The following is a 19,403-nucleotide window of genomic DNA, read 5'->3' as shown; positions in this document are numbered from 1 at the left end:
TTTTGTGGAACCTGGATGTTGGGCAAATACTTCTTGTGGCTATGGATCAAATGTTACAACACAGGTACTTGCACTGGATTATCCCAAAGACATTCTGAAAAGAACGACTGCATTTCATAACAATTACTATAAATACAGTCCTTCCCTCTACCAGTATTTAGGGGGCAAACATAAGACTTAAGTCCTTACAAATTTGAGAAGATTTGTGTTACCCACATAAAACTGCCTTCACAACTGTCAAGATACACATAATTACTAAGATTTGGGTTAGAATGAATGTAATTTACAACATATGCCTAGAATAAATATATAGCTTCTGAAGATTAGCTAATCAAAGATATGGCCTTTCTTACATACAAGCAATAGGATAACATTTAAAAAGTAAAGTAGAAAGCTGTACATTTTATACAGTTTTTCAAATATATTCTCTTATTTGATGTTATTTCAATTTTGAATCCAAAGTACGTTTATACAAATGTTTTCAAAGGTGTGAGTTCATGTGAAAGACAACAGTGAAGCACAAATCACAGTACCTTTGCACAACTATCCCATTTTACAGATGGCAGGTATGGAGAGAGGGCAGTAACCAGCTTGTATTTCCTAGGAGCTATTTACATTGGTCAGCTTTAGGTACGTAGCTGGTTCAGTCCACAGCTAGTCTCCCTGTAGTCTCTTGGCTGCCAAAAGGGAAAGCAAGTTTTCTCCTGCAGGACGTTCTGACCAGAAGCTTCTCCGAATCACCTTCTGGGTTGGCATTTCTTTCTCTATTGACTATGGGAAGAGCAGCCAGCTAGCTCAGCTGACTGACATTGGGCAGTATCACTATGCTTCTTATTGTCAACATTGTTCCTCTTCAGCTCGTGGTCAATACAGCTTTAATTCATTCTCTGTTTCCACTGTAATATAATGCTGTCACAAGTCCAGATGTTATTTTTTGTTAAGGGTGAGATCTTCCAAACCACTCAGTAGACTCCACACCATGTTAAATGTAACTCTAAGTACTAATATGCATTTATGTAGTGTACTGAATATGCTAACACGCAGCTAGAAACTGGTGAAAATTATTCTCATAATTCTATGAATTTTGAAAAGTATATCACTTGTTTACAAAGTAATTGTAATAGTCAACAACTACTGTTTACATAGTATTTTGTTAACTCTTGGTCCAGAGGTAGAGAAGAGACATAAACAAAGTTTTTGTTCCCTAACTGGGCCTGTTCATATACATAAACTGTAAAGTGCATGAAAGAAGATGTTAATGATATAAAAGAAAAAAGTTCTGAAAGGTCTGATAAATAAAGCGATTCTGCTTAAGAACATTCATTTTCTGTTTCTAAGATAGTACCACAAATAATGGAAAGGCCAAAGGGAGTACTAGATGTTCTGAGGGAAAAATAATTATAACTGCATAGGTGAAAAGTTGGTCCCACGGTACCTGAATGCAAAACTCCTATTCATCAGGATGAGGGTTTGATACCTGTATTGATGTAGGTGTGATCTCTTTAACGGTGTTAAAACGGAAATGTGCATCATTCTCATACAGAACTCATTTGTTTGCTTTCTTTTTTCTACTTCCAGAGTATAAAAATTAACTGTTAATGCTCCTAATGCTTTAAAAATATTTCCAGCTATTAATGAAAGATAATTTATACGTCCGTGAACATATAAGCAAAAGCAAATGCTGAGCTCTACTTAAGCAGTCACCAGTGACCATGAGAATTACTGGTCCTATGTTGAAAGTCCCATATATTTGTAAGTATTTGCCAGAGTGAGGCCCTCACATATATATAAATGAATGGTCAATTGTTTATGTAAAAAGTATGTTCCATTTTTTACTTGTATGTAAAATTAAAAAGCAGATACTGCATATCACTATCTTTTTGATCAGATGATTTATGAAATGCTGGTCAGTGAAAGTCAACCAGTCACCTTAACATTAGAAAATACATCTTTAGGACAAAGGACACAGGGAGAGACATAAAAGGTTGGAAGCATAGAAGCATATCCTCATAAGTACTAAGCAATCCCTATTGTTGGACGACCAGATTGAATCATCATTTAGGTAGGTCTCATCAAAGTTCACAATCTTCAAGTCCTTCTTAAGGTACGTTTCATTCAGTTTATTTAGTGTTCGAGCAAAGGTATATTTAGATGCACAGCTATACGCTTCCAGATTGTAGACTTTGTGGAAGTGCATATCAAAATATGGATTATCCTAAAAAAAAACAGAGAGAACGAAATTATTACATGCATTACGGATGTTAGAACGGCAATCTGTTGTTCTCTGCCCAGCTACCTTCAGGGCTTTTTCTCAGTTTGATGGACTTGAAAGGACTTTGCATATTTCTATTCATACAAAAGGGTCTTTTAAAACTTTACAAAGTCGCAGTTTATAATTAGCTGCTATTCTTTGCTATTAGGAGTTTTGTCTGAGTTTTCAGTTTGCCCGAGCAATATGCTGCACTTTATTGGGATTATACAAGCTTGTTTTGAAATGAACCAATTTGTCATGTTGCCTAAAACACACTATGTGAAAAGCATTTGTCTTGGACTATAACTATATATGCCTGTCAGAAGAAGAATATTGATTGCCCTTCCTGCCTAAATTGTAATTCTGTGTGCTTTCTGGCTCTTTGGCATAATTAATCCTAGCAGCAGCTAAGTTCTGTTAAATTCTATGGATATGAATAACTATTAGGAATATTTATAGCAGTGTTAATTACCCTGTAATTATGAGTTTGAGGTTCATTTAGGCTTTTAACCAAAAATGAGACAGATTTTGATCATCTCAGTTGTGGAAGGCTGAATCATCCCTGAAGGATATTTTAGCACAATACTTCAGAAAAAAACCTAAAGTAAATTCATGCATGCAAGTGATAAGGAAATCCTCTGGCTGCCTTGGCTGGGGAAGGGACAGGAACATCTCCAGAAGCAAGATAACTTGCAGAGGGGACGTAAAGTATTATTAGTTTTGGCTCTTTTTCCCCTCTGGCCTAAAGAGCTTACAGGGTGCAGGGATACTCTGAACCTGAGCTTACCTCCTCCATCTCCCGGGTTCCTAGTTTTAGACTTGAGGGCACTGTGCACAGGACAGGAGAACAACTACAGTTTGTCATTTTCCTTGGAGCAAGGCTCTGAAACCTTTCTAATGGGCTCTTGATTTCTCTTTCACTAGGATAATGTAATCTGAATTCTATTTTATATTCATTTGAAAGCACTTTCAAAGGGAAAAAAAGTCATATTTTCCTGGACTACATTTATTATGCACGGACAACAAATGTCTTCTTACACATGCAGTAAGATATTCTCCTCAGCATGTTCTTCTAGCTTTTGTAAAATAGGATTTAATTCTGCTTTTGGTGTTCTGTATTGTGCTACTGCAGCTTCATTTTACCCTTCTGAAGTTGTATCTGAGAGATTAGGACTTTTTTAGCAGCAAGCCAGCCAGATCTAGCCAAAGCTGTTTCATATTTGCACACACAAATACACAAATATTTAATTGATCCAAGTAATGTGAATTTAAGCTATGTGAAAGAGGTTCAACGTTGTGCACTGGTACACCAGTCAATGCACTTGCGAGATGTTGTCACACAGAGAACAGGTTCATACATTCAAATGAGACATGTTCTCCGTAAAAGTATTTAATGAAATTTCGTTTTCAAGTACACATTAAAATCTATGGGATTAATGGCAGTTTACACTGGGAGCTGCAGGTAGACAACTTTTATTCCCAGTCATGATGAACAAATTAGAAAATATCCAGTTTGTCCCTCAAATCTCAACCAGAGAGATGAAGAAGATAACAACAAAGAAGAAAATCTCTCCTTCCTCCCACCCCTGCAACAGTGCAAATGCAATACGGAGCCTCTCACATGCGATAAACCCAAAATTCCTTGGAGGTTTGATTTATTTTGGTTTTTTTACATAGCTTTCTTTTTCAGATAATGCATTTTAATTGCATTTTAATACTTGTATCCCAAATTGCAACAGAAGGATAGTCTAATATATGTATTTAATAATACATAACACTTACAGTATCTGCTTCTTTTCCATCAATCATCTCCAGATCTTTCAAAAACCACTTTTCAACTATTTCATATTTCTCCTCTCGATCTACTCGCAAGTGTTTAACCATACATATTTCTACTTCTTCACTTTTAGTCACTGCAAGAAAAACATAGTTTAGATATGCAAGGAAGTACTTCCCAAAAGTTCCAATAATAAAAGACTTAAACAAACTGCATTTTAGATGATAACCTAAATGATGATGGGCAGGGCTGTATAGAGCTGTACTGGACTTAATAGTTTTATTTCACCCTGGTAGTAGGAATAGCACCATGTTCTCAGTCTATGAAACTTGTCAGCTTTTGGTCGATTTAGGCTTTACCTTACCTGTCCTGTGAAAAGAGAACCTTGTCTGTGCAAAAGCCTTTCATCTGAATTCACTAGCAGTGCAATGAAAGCCTAATTCTGGATCTGTATGGATAATCCACTTATCCTACTTACTTTGAGGGGCAATCTTTTGGGGTGCTGGAGTCAGAAAATTGCAAAACTGCTACCAAGGCTCTGTATTTACATGACTTGTGCTATACTTTTCATTCTGTGGATGAAGTTCTCTTATGAAGCCATCAGTTTTTTAAAGCAAAACTCTTATTTCCCTCTAAAATATGTAAGTAGGCCACTTCACAAAAATAATATAAAAAATATTTCTTAAAGCTTCAAGTTGCCCAAGGCTATCTTTGTAGAAATTACTATTTTTCTGACTTAGGCAGGAAATGAGAGTAAAAAGAGTACAAAGACACTCTTTGCAATAACTACCATTATTAATTGATTACATTGAGTGCTGCATAGGAGACTAGATTTCTGTAACACACAATGAGTGTGAAAAACACCTGAGCCTGAGCAATCTCCTGCACATCCAGCATGATGGCTGCAGGGCAGCCACTTCCCCAAGCCATCCGGTAGCCTAAGGTAAGGGCAAGATGTCACCTAGCTCCCGGCAGGAGCATTTTGACTTCATAGCACAAGGCTACAGATGCAGGAGCAAAATTCTTTTGTTTCTAAACACTGCCTGAATTTTTGAAAACTCATTTTGAAACTTGACTAATTTTAATTTTATCTTATTCCCGATAAAACATCTCTTATGTCTCACCTGTTTATAAGAAAACGGTTATTAAATAAAGACAAACAAAGGATATATGTTGGAGATACGCCTCCTTCCCATTGCAAAGAAAAACAGTGGAGAATATATAAATTGATTATAATTTGTCTCAGCCTATAGCTTCCCTGCCTGAGGAATACAAATCACTTTTGCTTTCTTTTCTGGTCCTATCAGTCATAGTTGCTCAATGATTTTTAACCAAAGGACCACCACTGTATTATCTTCTGTAGAGAATTTACAATGGTTTTCATTTGCAAGCAAATCTAGTAGGCTAATCTTCGAAAGTTCTCTTCATACTTTCAGTTTCTCCCATTTTGTTTGTTTGCTTGCCTGCTTGTGAGGGAATATGTTGTCTCTCTCAGAGTTCAAACAAAAGGAAACAAGCTCAAGCCCCTAGTCCTGTCAGAAATACAAGGGGATGTCCTAGTGGCCCCCAGGTCCCCCACACTGCCACTCCTCTACCCCTCATGCAGGAGTAGAAATCTTATGATGTAAGGACAGAGCACAAATGTGTTAGGAATAACAAAACCAGGAGCGTGTCCTGCCCAGTGGTGTAACTTGGACAGACTATTTTCAACTAAAAAAAAAAAAAAAATCTTTCTTTTCCTGCATTTTAGATAATGCTTGTTCTTGCACTCAGTTAACAGAGTCAAAATTTAATTTCTTACATAGAACATGAACTCAGATCTACCATGTCATCCTATTAAACTCTAAAAGCTTTTCTCGGGGAAGGCACTGCTGTGGCAATGCCTTCATAGAGCACACTATTTCTTAAGGTCTTCCATGGACTGAACACCTTTTTCAGAGTCTCTGTTGGATAATGCAATGTTATCCTTACTGTTCTTCTCAGGCATACCAATACAGGGTTGTGAAAATCCCTGAATGTGGTTACATTTCAGCTGTATGTTCTTCCAGGGTTTATAAAGCATTTAGTGAAAGGACACTATTGCCTTCACCTAAGAACTGGGACTTGTTATTGTGAAAAGGAGGGGAAATAATGTTGGATGTATGGCACAAAAATAAGATTGTTCAGTTACCCACACCAAGATTTTGTTGTAATATAGATTTCAAAAGGCATGGACCTCTAAAGTTTTGCCTATAGTTTGACTGATTTTTTTTTTTTTCTGTTATGGTCATTTGAAATCAGCAGGAATATACTGAGGTTGCATTGCAGGGATAAGATTTTAGATAATGTGTTTTGCTCCTACAGAATCACAGCAGATTACAGTAGCTGCTGGCAGCTGGATGCAACCCATCTTTCAGAATCAGATTTCCACTCTACTCACCACTTACTTGACTATGCCTGAATGTATTAAGAGAGTTTAATATTGGGTACTGAAGAGATCCCACTCTTAGTACTCTACATAAATTTTCTTTTATGTCCTCAGAGACTTCCAGTCAGTTAATCCGATTAGAGGCTTTCTTTAATGGCTTGTTCTCCTCTACCTTAAAAAGAAATTTTCAGTAAAGATTTCAAAGGTGCATAATGTTATTTTTCCTCTTTGGATGTTTCACAACAGTGAACTGTTTAGATCTTCCACATGCAAGTAAAGATACTCCTACTGGATAGTTTTGTAAACTATGAATCAGGTTGGAATTTCCGTACATTTAGAAGCTCTGTGATGTTCAGGAATCCATTTCTTAAAACTATTTTTACGGTTCTAAAATACAGAGCCTGTTCTACTAAAACTACATAGGTGCAGGGAACATAGCTTGCTCAGTATTTCCAGTAATCTGTAAAACAACTTGAATATTCTAGAGACTTCAGATGTTTAGAAAGATAATGGTCACAGAATACGGTTGACACCATCCCATATTGGGTGTTAACCCAATCTATGTCTCAAGTATATAGATTATTTCTACCCGTTACATGTATTTTGAACCCGAAGAGGAAACAGACTGGAAGAAGCATTCCCTCCCACCTAACTGCTTACTGACAAGAGCATTTCTCTTTTTGAGCATCTTTCGGTGTTGTAAAATAAACAAAGGAGCTTTTCTGAAACTTTGTTCTAAACCCATTATGAAACAGTTACACCTGAAATCAGATTTAGTAACGAGCCAGATAATTAAGTTTACCGCCGTCAGCAATCTTGTTTTACTCACAGTTCGTGCCAATTACTAACTCAAACGCGCGTTTATTTAAACCACAAGTCTAGCTTATTGTTCCCACGGTAACTGGGACAGCATGCAGGACATGGGACCGTGCAAACGCTCTAAAACTCACCACCGGTTCCTGCAACGTTCACGTACTGTTACGCTTTCCTGTGGAACCCCGGTTAGAGCCCCGGTAAAGGCAGTGCTCTTTTAAAAGCGGCTGAGGCGCCCGCAGCGCTGCCGCGTCCCGAACGCTTTCCGCCGTCGCCTTGGAAGCGCCGCGGGTCTCCCCTGAGCGCAGAGCTCCAGCCCGTATGAACGCGAGAGGGGAGATCACGCCGTTTTCCGAAGGCTGCTAGCAGCCCGGGGACAGCGAGCCGGGCTGCGGGCCGTGCTGGGGCGCTGCCGGAGCGGCGGGGCGGCACCGGGGCTGCAGCCGCTCCGCTCCGCTCCCCGCTCCGCTCTCCGCTGCCCCGGTCCCGCTCCCTTGCGCACCCCCGCGCCCCGGCCCACCTCCCCTCGCCCCCCCACCCGCGCACGCCCAGGCGCCGACCCCTCCCGCCCGCGGGCAGCCCCGGTACCTGCGGCGCACAGGTAGCAGCGCTCGGCGCCCGAGCCCTCCACCTCGATGAACTCGCGCAGGCTCTGCCGCCGGGGGCCGAAGAGCCTCTTGGCCAGGTCCTCCTTCACCAGCGAGGACATGGCCCCCCCCCGCCGCCCCGCGGGGCTGGCTCAGCGGCGGGTACCGGCCCCCCGCGCCCCGCAGCGGCCGCCGCGCCGCGCCGGGCGCCCGCCGGGCACCGCGGCGGAGGCTGCCCCCGGGCGGCGCGGGGGCCCCGGCCGCGGGGGAGGCATCGCCAGCAGCGGCCCCCGGCGGGGCCCCGCTCCCTCCCGGCCGGCCCCCTGCGCCGCCGGGGCCGGCCGCCCTTAAGGCTCGGGCCGCGGGCGCGGGGAGAGGCCGGGCCGCCGAGCTCCCCGCCCCACGCGTGCCCGCCCTCTCTCTGCCGGCCGGGGCCGGGGCCTCCCCCCGCGGGACGCTCCGGTGGCAGAGGGCCGCTGCTGGCTCCGCTGCCCCGCCGGCGCCGGGACCAGGACCGGTGGCGGGACCGGGCGAGGCCCGATCGAGGTGCCGGCGGCCGTGGCGGGGCGGAGGTGCCGTCGGGGCCCCCGCCCGGGCTGCCTCCCCGCCGGAGGAGGAGAGAACGGGCCGGGAAAGACGCACAGTAGTAGCACTAAAGGCAGGTTACCAAAAAAGAAGCTGTCGATCAGTGCAGTTCTTTCTAGCAGTAGATAAAAAGAGCCGGTAGAATTTAGAAAAGGAGTTGGATAGCCTCGTGGCTGTTAGTTCTCCTACTACACTAATAGCTTTACGGCTGCTGATAGGGGTAAGGGGAAAATTACCTCTGTGCCGCTCCCCATAAACAGAAGGTGAACTCACCTCCGTGCAACAGGAGTCCTCAGAGGGCAGGTGCAGCCAAGGACCCGAGGAGACTGCCGTCCTCAGTACGTGTGTGTTCGTCAGGGGCCTTTTACATCGGGCAGGAGTGTGTATGTGCAGAAACTGCGGTTGTTCCCACCACTCGGCAGGTGCGCGGGTCGAGTTCCTGGGGGCAAGTACTCTTCTCATTTCAGTATCTGCAGCGGCCTGTGTTAGAGTTTTCCCTTTGGACTCATTTCTGGCTGCTTATAGAAGTTGGGTGTTCTCTTCCAATTCTTGTGCTCAGGCTTATTATGTCTAAATACCTTACTGGGTTTTTCATTCTTACACTCTCAATGTAGCTAAGAAAGGAATCTAACCTTAAAATAAAACTGAGTGCTAAAGTGAAGATTTAGAAGGTGAGGTAAAAAAAATCTGAGGATTCAAAAAAATAATAATTTTTTGACAATATTATTAGAATAACTTAGTGTCATAGGTCTACATGGTGCTTTGCTGATGTGAAGCAAAATGGAATCAAGTAAAATGATGCTGATGTAAAATTAGAGAGAATCATCCTCTGCTACAGACACTAAGCATATTGGCTAGATGAGTGGGAAACAGATTGAAAAGAAACCATAAGTTTTTGATTTATTCTCCCTCCTTTTGGTCCTGTGTGTTTGGAAACACAGTCGTGATTCTTAAATCTATAGATTAATTTTCATCCCTCCTTTAGGAGAGTAAAGTTACGCTAAGCTTCAGGGTTTGGATATATTTGATTAGTACAGGGCTTAGGGACAAGTTTCTTCTCTGACCTTTAACGGTTTAGTTTAGGAAAAGAGCACGATGCTCACTTCCAAACCGAGACAGCTGCACGTCACAAAGTGCCTTGGTATGGAGACCTTCTGCCGGACAGCTGACGCTCAGGGATGCCCCAATGCCCACCCACAACCTTGATGACCTGGCCATGCCTTGAATATGGGACTGATGTACGAACTGGCTTGCAGTTTGCCGTCCCTCTTTTTCTGCCAGCCTGGGGCAGAATTGTCAAGGCCCAAGCCCCAGACTTCAGTTCCCCACCACCAATGTTAGCAGTGTCGTGGTTGGAGGTTTCCGTGTTTGTACTCAGTGCCAGGGTCCACATTAGGAAGCTGATTCTGACTCAGCCAGTCCGTAGCTCCCGTTGCATCTCCGATGCTTGAATATTTTTTTGCAGTTGTGAAGCAACAAATATACAGACCAAAATACCCTCAGAAAAATACCTTCAGCTCTGGAAGAATTTTCCATCAGTTTTTCCCTTGTGAAATATGCAGCTGGTACTGGAGAAACTGCCTAGATGGTGAGTGAAGCATCACTGGCATCTTGGAAGTGAGGGAGCTGAGACAAGAGCAGTGTGTAGCTGTGGTCTTTCTTGAGTTAGATTTTTATTTTTCACAATTTGATCAAACTGTGAGTTATTCTGCCTCAGTTTTCACAAGAGTGTGTTGAGGTTTGATATATTAATACTCTTCAGCTTTTTGAATTTTCATATATTCTTGCACATTAATATTGTGCCACTCTGGTCAGTAGTACATGGCTAGTAGAAAGTTGTACGTTATCAGAGCTTTACATTCAAAGCCATGACTGGGCTTTAGGTGGGGCTTTAGGGTCGTGTAGCTGCTACCTGAGCAGTACTAATGAACGTACAGCTGCTCCTCTACCTCCTACCTTCTTCTGTCCATGCCTACTTAGATTTCACTGTACGGAAAGAGCATTGCCTGCATGCTGACTTGAGCAGCTGTTGTACATGCTGGGTAAGTGTGAGGCTCATGGCAAACACATTCATAAATATCTGCATATTATGTCCCAAACCATGTACTCTTAAAGCACAGGCACAGATAAATTACCATTTTCATATTTAGAAATCTTTTGGAAAAGAAGCAAAAGTTTTTGATAACATATAATAATTTAAACACTTCTACCCATTAGATGCAGCTGTCTGGAAAAAAAAATAATACAGACTTTGGTAAAAGATTCCTCTGCTCTGGATTTGTTTCTGAGCTGTGTGTATGCAGATAGTGCTCAGAATATCCTGTCCTGTGATGTAACTATTTTCTTCATTCCTCCTCTTCAATCAAATTATATTTCAAAAAGTGTTATAGAGATTAAATTACTTCTGCAATATCCTTTAATGCATTCTCAAATGCTACATTAAACAATGCCTTTGAGTGTAGAGGTAGAAAGGTAGAATGGTGACTTTAATGTTGAATGTTGTAATAAGAAACAGAAAAATTCATAATTCACTATTGCTCTTGATTCTTTTGATTCTTTATTCACCCATCCTCTGTTAGAATGTAGCAGGACAGTTTTGGTGCAGCTGGTATCAGGACTACCTGTAGGATTCTGGATAATGCCCAGAAAAAAATTTTTTGATATCTACTCTATTCTTCATAGTCTTTTCTCCCTTACTAGATTACAGTGGGGAGAAATTACCATTCCGTTTTGGGGATGATTCACAAAGTGCTTTCTTCTAGGAAGAAAATTAAGTGAACAGTTGGGCAGTAATTTACCCAGCCAGCAAGGACACACTAACCATGGACCAGGATCAACTTCCCATTCTGGCAGCCAACACCCCAGCCAGCCATCCCTACCTCAGCTAATCCTGCCCATGAATGTGGGTCGTATGGACATAAACCAGAATAAAATAAACTCCTTGTTAACTGGGCCACAAACAAATTCAAATCCAAATTTAACTGGGATTTACCTGTAACTGCCCAGATAGATGAATTACAGATGACTGTGAAAGCTGCACAACCCCCAACCTAGGCTCACAGCAGTCTACAAAGACCAAAAGTCTCCATCATGAAGTAGTCACCAGGGGAGTGTCCTAAACCTTTCTGCTAGATATTAATTACTTCTGTTCGCTTTTGTGCCCTGTCTTTTCCCTGCAAATTTTCCCATGTCCAAATACAGTTTTCCTTACTGTACCCAGGACATTAACTTTAATAGATGTAGTAGCAGGTCCTAAAAGGATAAATCTCTCTAGCTTTATCATTTCTCAGTCACACTGGTGAAAAAACAATTCACCAGCTTTAGAAACAATATTTATGATGGATCCCTATACTTCTTTGGATATACTAATGTGCATTTGTATATACATGAACTGATTGCTTCGGGCTTGATCCAAAACCTATTAAGTCAGTAACAAAATTTACTTTGATTTTCGTGGGCTTCAGAGTAGTCATCACTGGCACAGCAGAACAGTCACCATGTTTAGGTGAGACTTCACTGTGTTCTGCATGCTGAAGCCTTCCAGAGGATGTACCTTCAATCTCTTTCTCAAATTCTGGGCAAGAAGCACATTCTTACAAAGCAGTGTTTGCTGGAAGCATCTTTCCCGTTGCTCCTTGCTTGACAATGTTATGAAATAAAAGGAAGGAAAATGGAACATTCAGAATAATCTCTTGGAGCCACAAAGGATCCCTGTAGGCTGAAAAACATAATTTATTAATTTATTTAAATTAAGCTTTACTTTCCTATAGCCGTTGTTTCTGTTTGAATTTTCAGCTGGGCATGGTTTTCTCTGTTAACACTTAATTTATTGTCTGTAAGTATTCTTCACAGCTTTAGGGCTCCAGACCACTTTTTTAACGTCATAGATGAGATTTTAGAGTATAAACTGGAAATCATGAAAAACATTCTACAATGATCTGGCTGTGTAGAGAGGTTTCCAAAGCTGGCTTCAGAAAACTAATTCTGAATGCTCACCACCTGTTTTTCTCCCTCTTGTTACTAATGATTTACTTTTCTCAGGTCTCTTTTCCCACTGACATTTATAGATGATCTGGCTCCTAGTTATGGCTAGTTACTCACAAGTTTTGATAGCTATGCCAATAAAATTAGATCCCTGTGCAGTGAAGCGTAAACCTAGTTAAGTTGTGCTGAAAAATGTTTGAACCAGCAGAGACAACAGTGTTTCATACAGAAGTGCTCTTCAGTGAGGTTTGGCTTGAGTCACTCAGTTTTAAAATAGTCACATAGAAATACATGCTGGAGAAGACATCAGTTGGTTAAAATGTTTTTGTAGATCTCGTCAGTTCTGGTAAAGAACACTAAAACCCAAATATGATTGATTTCTCTAATGGTATGTTGTAATTACTCGGTTTGAAAAGGTAGTACTGTTCTCTTTTCTTGGAAGGAAGGAGATAAAAGACCGTATCTGAGATTTTATCTAACTGAAGCTCACATTTGTCAAGTTTATATTGAAGTTATTCTGGTTTATCATCCTCAAAATGTAATCATGACCGTCATTGGGCTAAATGGTGCCACACCATGGCAACATCCCATCCAAAGCTTTCAACAGAAAATACATGCTCATTGAATAGTAACCATATGCTGTTTTATGGACAAAATTTAGAAGCATATTTTGAAACATAACACTAAGTTGGAAGTATCCGATTCTTCTATGAAGAATTTACACGTGTTGAATTTTACACACGTATGAGCTAAAAATTAGGGCCTGTCATGGTTTAACCCCAGCTGGCAACTAAGCACCACCCAGCCGCTCGCTCACTCCCCCCCCCCACTGCAGTGGGATGGGGGAGAGAATTGGAAGGGTAAAAGTGAGAAAACTCGTGGGTTGAGATAAAAGACAGTTGAATAGATAAAGCAAAAGCCATGCATGCAAGCAAAGCAAAACAAGGAATTCACCCACCACTTCCCATCGGCAGGCAGGTGTTCAGCCATTGCCAGGAAAGCAGGGCTCCATCACGCGTAACGGTGACTTGGGAAGGCAAACGCTATCACCCTCAATGTCCCCCCTTCCTTCTCCTTCCCCCAGCTTTATATGCTGAGCATGACGTCATATGGTCTGGGATATCCCTTTGGTCAGTTGGGGTCAGCTGTCCCAGCTGTGTCATCTCCCAACTTCTTGTGCCCCCCCAGCCTGCTCCCTGGTGGGGTGGTGGAGGAAGCCCAAAAGGCCTTGGCTCTGTGTGAGCCCTGCTCAGCACTAATGAAGACATCCCTGTGTTATCAACACTATTTTCAGCAGAAATCCAAAACACAGCCCCATACTAGCTACTATGAAGAAAATTAACTCTGTCCCTGCCAAAACCAGAATAGGGCCTTAAGTAAGTTAACTCATATAATAAGAGTTTAGATTCCCATTCAGCAAAGCACATAACAATGCATTGATGAATTGGAGCCACATTTAATTAACAGCATAAAATCCTGGCATGATGGATTCAGCACTTCATTATTCAAATACAACCCATTCAATGTTATACAGTTTTCTTTGTGGAGGTAAAACCCTAAAGATAGCAGTAAAGTAAAAAATAGTAGTAAAAAATGTTTAAAAAAATCCTGTGAGTTTCTAGGCGTACAAATGACTGCTAATCTTCTGACAGCTGGAAGCTTTAGAAAGCTTAGCTCAGGATTTTGACAGCTGTGTTTAAAACAGTAACTCTTGGTGGTGTGCTTTTTAAAAATACAGGGGGGAAAGCACAGTAGAGAGTTATGTTAACCAAGAAGTATCTTGATAATTACATTTGAAGTAAATTTGGTTGTGATGCCAACCAAACTGCCCTTTTATGTTCTCACTTGCTTGTAAATTTTTTTAATAAACCCAGTTTTTCTTCAAGAGTTACCAAGAGCAACTTTAACAGATACTCTGTCAAAAGCCTCTTCACACTTTTTAGTAATGATTTTCATCTCTACCTCTGTAGTCTCTAGTAATAAATTTCATTTGTCTTGGCACAAGAACCACTCTCTTCCCTCATGAAAATTGAACATTATTATTAATGTAGATAGTCAATTACTTCAGATTAATGTGGATTTATATTTAAAATCAATACATCAACATGATGCAAAGCACTCTTAAAACACTATAAACTTCTGCTGGATATCTAATCCATTTTTAAAAAATTCATAAAGAGTCGGGAATCTATACAACTGCATAATTTGTATGGATATTGTATTTAGGGGATGAGCACATAGTTGACAGTTGTGTGGCTTAAAATACATTTTATTCTATATAGATCTTTGTAAGTTCTTACTCTGTCAGTTACTCAAAAAGGTTAACGTCAAATACATTTAGAGAAGAAATAAAATACAAAAATGTTGAGAGTAAATTTAATTCATCATGGGAAAAAGCTAGTAAGGGAATGGTGGACACATCTCCAAATGCTTTCAAAGGTGGCTGGCACTGTCAAAGTGTAACTTCAGTCAATTATAAAGTACAGGGTTCAGTATAAGGATAATTAACTGAAATGTAATAACCCAGCATTTGCAGATTATGTGATCTGATCTTAAACTAGTTTCTAGGTTCCTCTTCATGGAACCTGAAGGATTTGTTGTAATGAAGGCAAATGGCTGTTCTGCATTGTCCAGTTTTAGCTGGAGTCCTGGACATGGAAGAAACTACCCAAAGCTGAAACTATTCACAAGACTAGTAGGTCATTTGCCTTTCTCAAGGCAGGATTAACCCAGTCTAGCTCATTTGTCTGGTCTGCTCCTAATCAGAGCCACAACTTCTATAGTGGTCATAAAGTCTTGCATCTTGCATACCAAACTGCAGCACTTAAAGAACTGCAATACCTTCCTGTTTGCCTTACCCACCTGACATCCTTAGGGCTCTCTGAGTGCATAAAATGAGCATGATTTGATGCAGGGCATTTGAAAGAAAGAGTAGGTGTCCAGGACAAACTTCTGCTTTTTTGGCTTGGGAACTCCTTAACATTTGGTGATGAAAACTTGGATCCATTATGTTTTTTTCTTGGTCTTTATTAAATTCTTACATTTTGCCCCATAACTGGAAAAAAAAATACATATTAGTTTAAGTTCAACAAAATAAAACTACAGGATGCTTCATCTTTTTTCTTGTCTGAATTTTGAGTTAGAACTGGAGAATATTGCACAAAGATGGGAAAATTGTGTGTCAACTTCTTTTTGTCTCTGCCAGGCCTCAGTTCATAACCTGGATTACACTTGCATCATCGGTTCCTCATTGCCTTAGCAAGGTAGTGAAAGGTCTTGACTGTCTGAGCAATGCTCTTCAGCTGGCTAATGTTACTTACTTACACGTATGGTTAGCATTCTCCTACAATTATGTTTCATAGTGTGGTGGGTTGACCCTGGCTGGACGCCAGGTGCCTACCAAAGCCATTCTATCACTCCTCCTCCTCAGCTGGACAGGGGAGAGAAAATATAATAAAGGGCTTGTGGGTCGAGATAAGGACAGGAGAGATCACTCACCAGTTACCATCATGGGCAAAACAGACTCAAGTTGGGGAAAATTAACTCAATTTATTACAAATCAACCAGAGTAAGGTAATGAGAAATAAAACCAAATCTCAGAACACCTTCCCTCTACCCCTCCCTTCTTCCCTGGCACAACTTCGCTCCCGGATTCTCTACCACCCCGCCGCAGTGGCGCAAGGGGATGGGGAACGGGGTTTATGGTCAGTTCATCACACGTTATTTTCTGCTGCTTCATCATCCTCAGGGGCAGGACTCATCACACTCTTCCCCTGCTCTAGTGTGGGGTCCCTCCCACAAGAGACAGTTCTCCATGAACTTCTCCAATGTGGGTCCTTCCCACGGACTGCAGTTCCTCATGAACTGCTCCAGCATGGGTCCTTTCCACAGTGTGCAGTCCTTCAGGAGCACACTGCTCCAGTGTGGGTCCCCCACAGAGTCACAAGTCCTGCCAGAAAACCTGCTCCGTGGGCTCCTCTCCACAGATCTGCAGGTCCTGTCAGGACCCTGCTCCAGCACGGGCTTCCCACGGGGTCACAGCCTCCTTCGGGAACCCACCTGCTCTGGCGTGGGGTCCTCCACGGCCGCAGGTGGAGATCTGCTCCACCGTGGACCTCCCTGGGCTGCAGGGGGACAGCCTGCCTCACCATGGTCTTCCTCACGGGCTGCAGAGGAATCTCCGCTCTGGCGCCCGGAGCATCTCCTCCCCCTCCTGCTTCACTGACCTTGGGGTCTGCAGGGTTGTTTCTCTTACATGTTCTCACTCCTCTCTCCAGCTGCCATTTCTGTGTGCCACACAACTTTTTTCCTTCTTAAATATATTATCACAGAGGTGCTACCACTACTGCTGATTGGCTCGTCCTTGGCCGGCGGCGGGTCCATCTTAGAGCCGGCTGGTACGGGCTCTCTCTCGAACACAGGGGAAGCTTCCAGCGGCTTCTCACAGAAGCTACCCCTGTAACCGCCCCCCCCGCTACCAAAACCTTGCCATGTGTCGTGGTTTAACCCCAGCCAGCAACTAAGCACCACACAGCCGCTCACTCACTCCCCCCAACCTGGTGGGATGGGGGAGAAAATCAGGAAAAGAAGTAAAACTTGTGGGTTGAGATAAGAACGGTTTAATAGAACAGAAAAGAAGAAACTAATAATGATAATGATAACACTAATAAAATGACAGCAGTAGTAATAAAAGGATTGAAATGTACAAATGATGCGCAGGGCAATTGCTCACCACCCGCCGACCGACACCCAGCCAGTCCCCGAGCGGAGAATCCCTGCCCCCCCTTCCCAGTTCCTAAACTAGATGGGACGTCACATGGTATGGAATACACCGTTGGCCAGTTTGGGTCAGGTGCCCTGGCTGGGCATGAGAAGCTGAAAAATCCTTGACTATAGTCTAAACACTACTGAGCAACAACTGAAAACATCAGTGTGTTATCAACATTCTTCACATACTGAACTTAAAACATAGCACTGTACCAGCTACTAGGAAGACAGTTAACTCCATCCCAGCTGAAACCAGGACACCATGCAAAGCCAATACACATAGTCTCCCTTTCTCTTCTTCTGTAGACACACATATAGTACATTAATTGTTTTTCTTCCCATTAGCATCTTGGTAAAGAACTATGTGATGACAAAGAAAGATCCTTGCTCCATGTAGACCAGGACCCTGCACCTGGTTTGGCATGGCCAGTATCTGCCCATGCGTGGACACTGCTGATGGCACTGAACCACATCAGCGATGCACCGATGGCCTGGGACTGTGTAATCAGAAAATCACAAGTCCTGTCCACCGCAAGGTCTGTTCCACCTGCAGCATTTACTGCGTGAAGTAGCTATATCTGTAAAATCATTATTAAGGGGAAATTCTTTGCTCCAAACATATTTTATACTGCTGTTGGAAAAGTTGCTGCGATCGATGAGATACAGAACTTCAGAGAGATCTGCCCTTCAGGAACCACACCAAAGAGCTCCAGCCACAGCTCTGAATTCTTTGGCAAAGACCTTTGAATCCTTTTTTTGCTAAAAGATGTCTTAAAAAACCCCCAACCAGCTAGTTTCATCTAGCAACGACATGGAAGTTGTTAATTACTATATGATCTTTAAGGTCCTTTCCAACCCAAACCAATCTATGATTCTAATTAAGCTATAATTACTTTCTTTCCATTGAAACACCTATATTAATTAAAATTAGAAAATACTCACAGACAAGACCTTCTTTTCCTGTAAGAAGCCTGAAATTCCAATTTGGTCATTATTAATTACCTCAGTTCTCTAGTATTTATTTCAATTATGTTAAAGTTCTTATAGATAAATACAGACTTGTCAGCCTTATTAGTTTGAGCAACTGTGTCAAGTTTTCTAGCTTTTTTCTCTAGTGTGTGCAAGTCTCATTTGATGCTGTATGTTAACATTCAAATTCAAATCTTTAATAATTTTGCTAATGTCCCTCTCATTTGTTGCCTAAAGCCAGTCATGCAGAATAACACCTGAAAAATCCTCCTTGTGTTGCAGACTTTCCATGTTTGGTGAACTCAGGTCCTCCTCGTCCAGCTACTGGAGAATGAAAGCTTGAAGAGGTTCTGTGCTTTTCCACTTACTCATTTATACACTAAATCGTGGAATAAGCACAGGCTTATTTTGATTACACTGGCAGTGGGAAATTCAGGTGCTGTACTACTACAGGGCAATGGCACCTCTACTTCTATCACAAGCAGTACATACTGAAAGTCAAGTAGCTGGGTTTATGGAAAAATCTTTACTAAGCACTGGTTTATATGGACTTTTTGAATTAGTTGTTACCTAAATGAAATTTTAGAGAAAATTACTACGGGTCTTTGAAGTTGAAAATATGCTGTGGAAAGTGACACTGGAAAATATTATATGAAAATTATAAATAAATGGCTAATATTTTATTGTATAAAAAGCCATGATTAAATCATGAGGCAGTAGTGTGAAGTCTACACACTGTCACCATGTGAGTGAGTGATACAGAAGCCTGGCAAAACTTATATCCACAATGCATTAAGCATATTAATAACATTTTTCTGCTACTTTGCCTCTTGAGACTCAAAACTGTTCAAATTTGTCACCTTTAAAAATGTTTTCACCAAAGGATAACTGAATAAAAAGAGCAAACAGTATCTTTCATTCCAGCACAGTACTGACGGTTTTTGCAATCTTGAAAAGACAGAAGCAGTCTTAATGAAAAAAAAACATCGCTTACATTGGTCATAAAGTATAAAATAACCACAAATTTGTCATTTTGATGAGAAGGTTCATTCAATTTCACTGTTTAGTCAATCCAAGCTAGATACTGTGAATTTTTTTTCATTTTGTGGTAAATTTTTCCAATAGCTTGGAAACAATACTGGATAAAGTTAACAAATATATCCCCCCCTTAATGATTTAAGCATATTGCGACAGGATAGTGAAGCTTCATTGTGTCTGCCAAACATAAAAACATTTCAGAATCAAGCCCTTCTGTTGAACTAA

General features: G+C 41.6%; 1 protein-coding gene across 1 annotated transcript; it reads right to left on the bottom strand.

Moving 5' to 3' along the window:
- Positions 1-8,165, bottom strand: EXOC1L (exocyst complex component 1 like). Its single transcript, XM_075026219.1, has 3 exons — positions 7,837-8,165; positions 4,034-4,164; positions 1-2,215 (listed from the first exon to the last, which is right to left on the bottom strand). Exons 1-3 carry the CDS (start codon positions 7,955-7,957, stop codon positions 1,952-1,954), a joined length of 516 nt encoding a protein of 171 aa, XP_074882320.1. The 5' UTR covers positions 7,958-8,165; the 3' UTR covers positions 1-1,951.
- Between the last annotated feature and the right edge of the window lie 11,238 nt (positions 8,166-19,403).

Source organism: Buteo buteo, chromosome 1 (assembly GCF_964188355.1).
Source record: "Buteo buteo chromosome 1, bButBut1.hap1.1, whole genome shotgun sequence".
In the NCBI taxonomy this organism is placed as follows: Eukaryota; Metazoa; Chordata; class Aves; order Accipitriformes; family Accipitridae; genus Buteo; species Buteo buteo.
The sequence above is the reverse complement of the archived record's forward strand: the minus strand, read 5'-3'. Positions and strand labels throughout refer to the sequence as shown.

Bases quoted from the DNA above. Each gene is read 5' to 3' on its own strand.
- EXOC1L (XM_075026219.1), bottom strand. From the start codon at position 7,957: ATGTCCTCGCTGGTGAAGGAGGACCTGGCCAAGAGGCTCTTCGGCCCC. The intron at 4,165-7,836 runs GTACCGGGGCTG...TTTTTCTTGCAG, and splicing joins CTGCTACCTGTGCGCCGCAG to TGACTAAAAGTGAAGAAGTA. The intron at 2,216-4,033 runs GTAAGTGTTATG...GTTTTTTTTTAG, and splicing joins ATGGAAAAGAAGCAGATACT to GATAATCCATATTTTGATAT.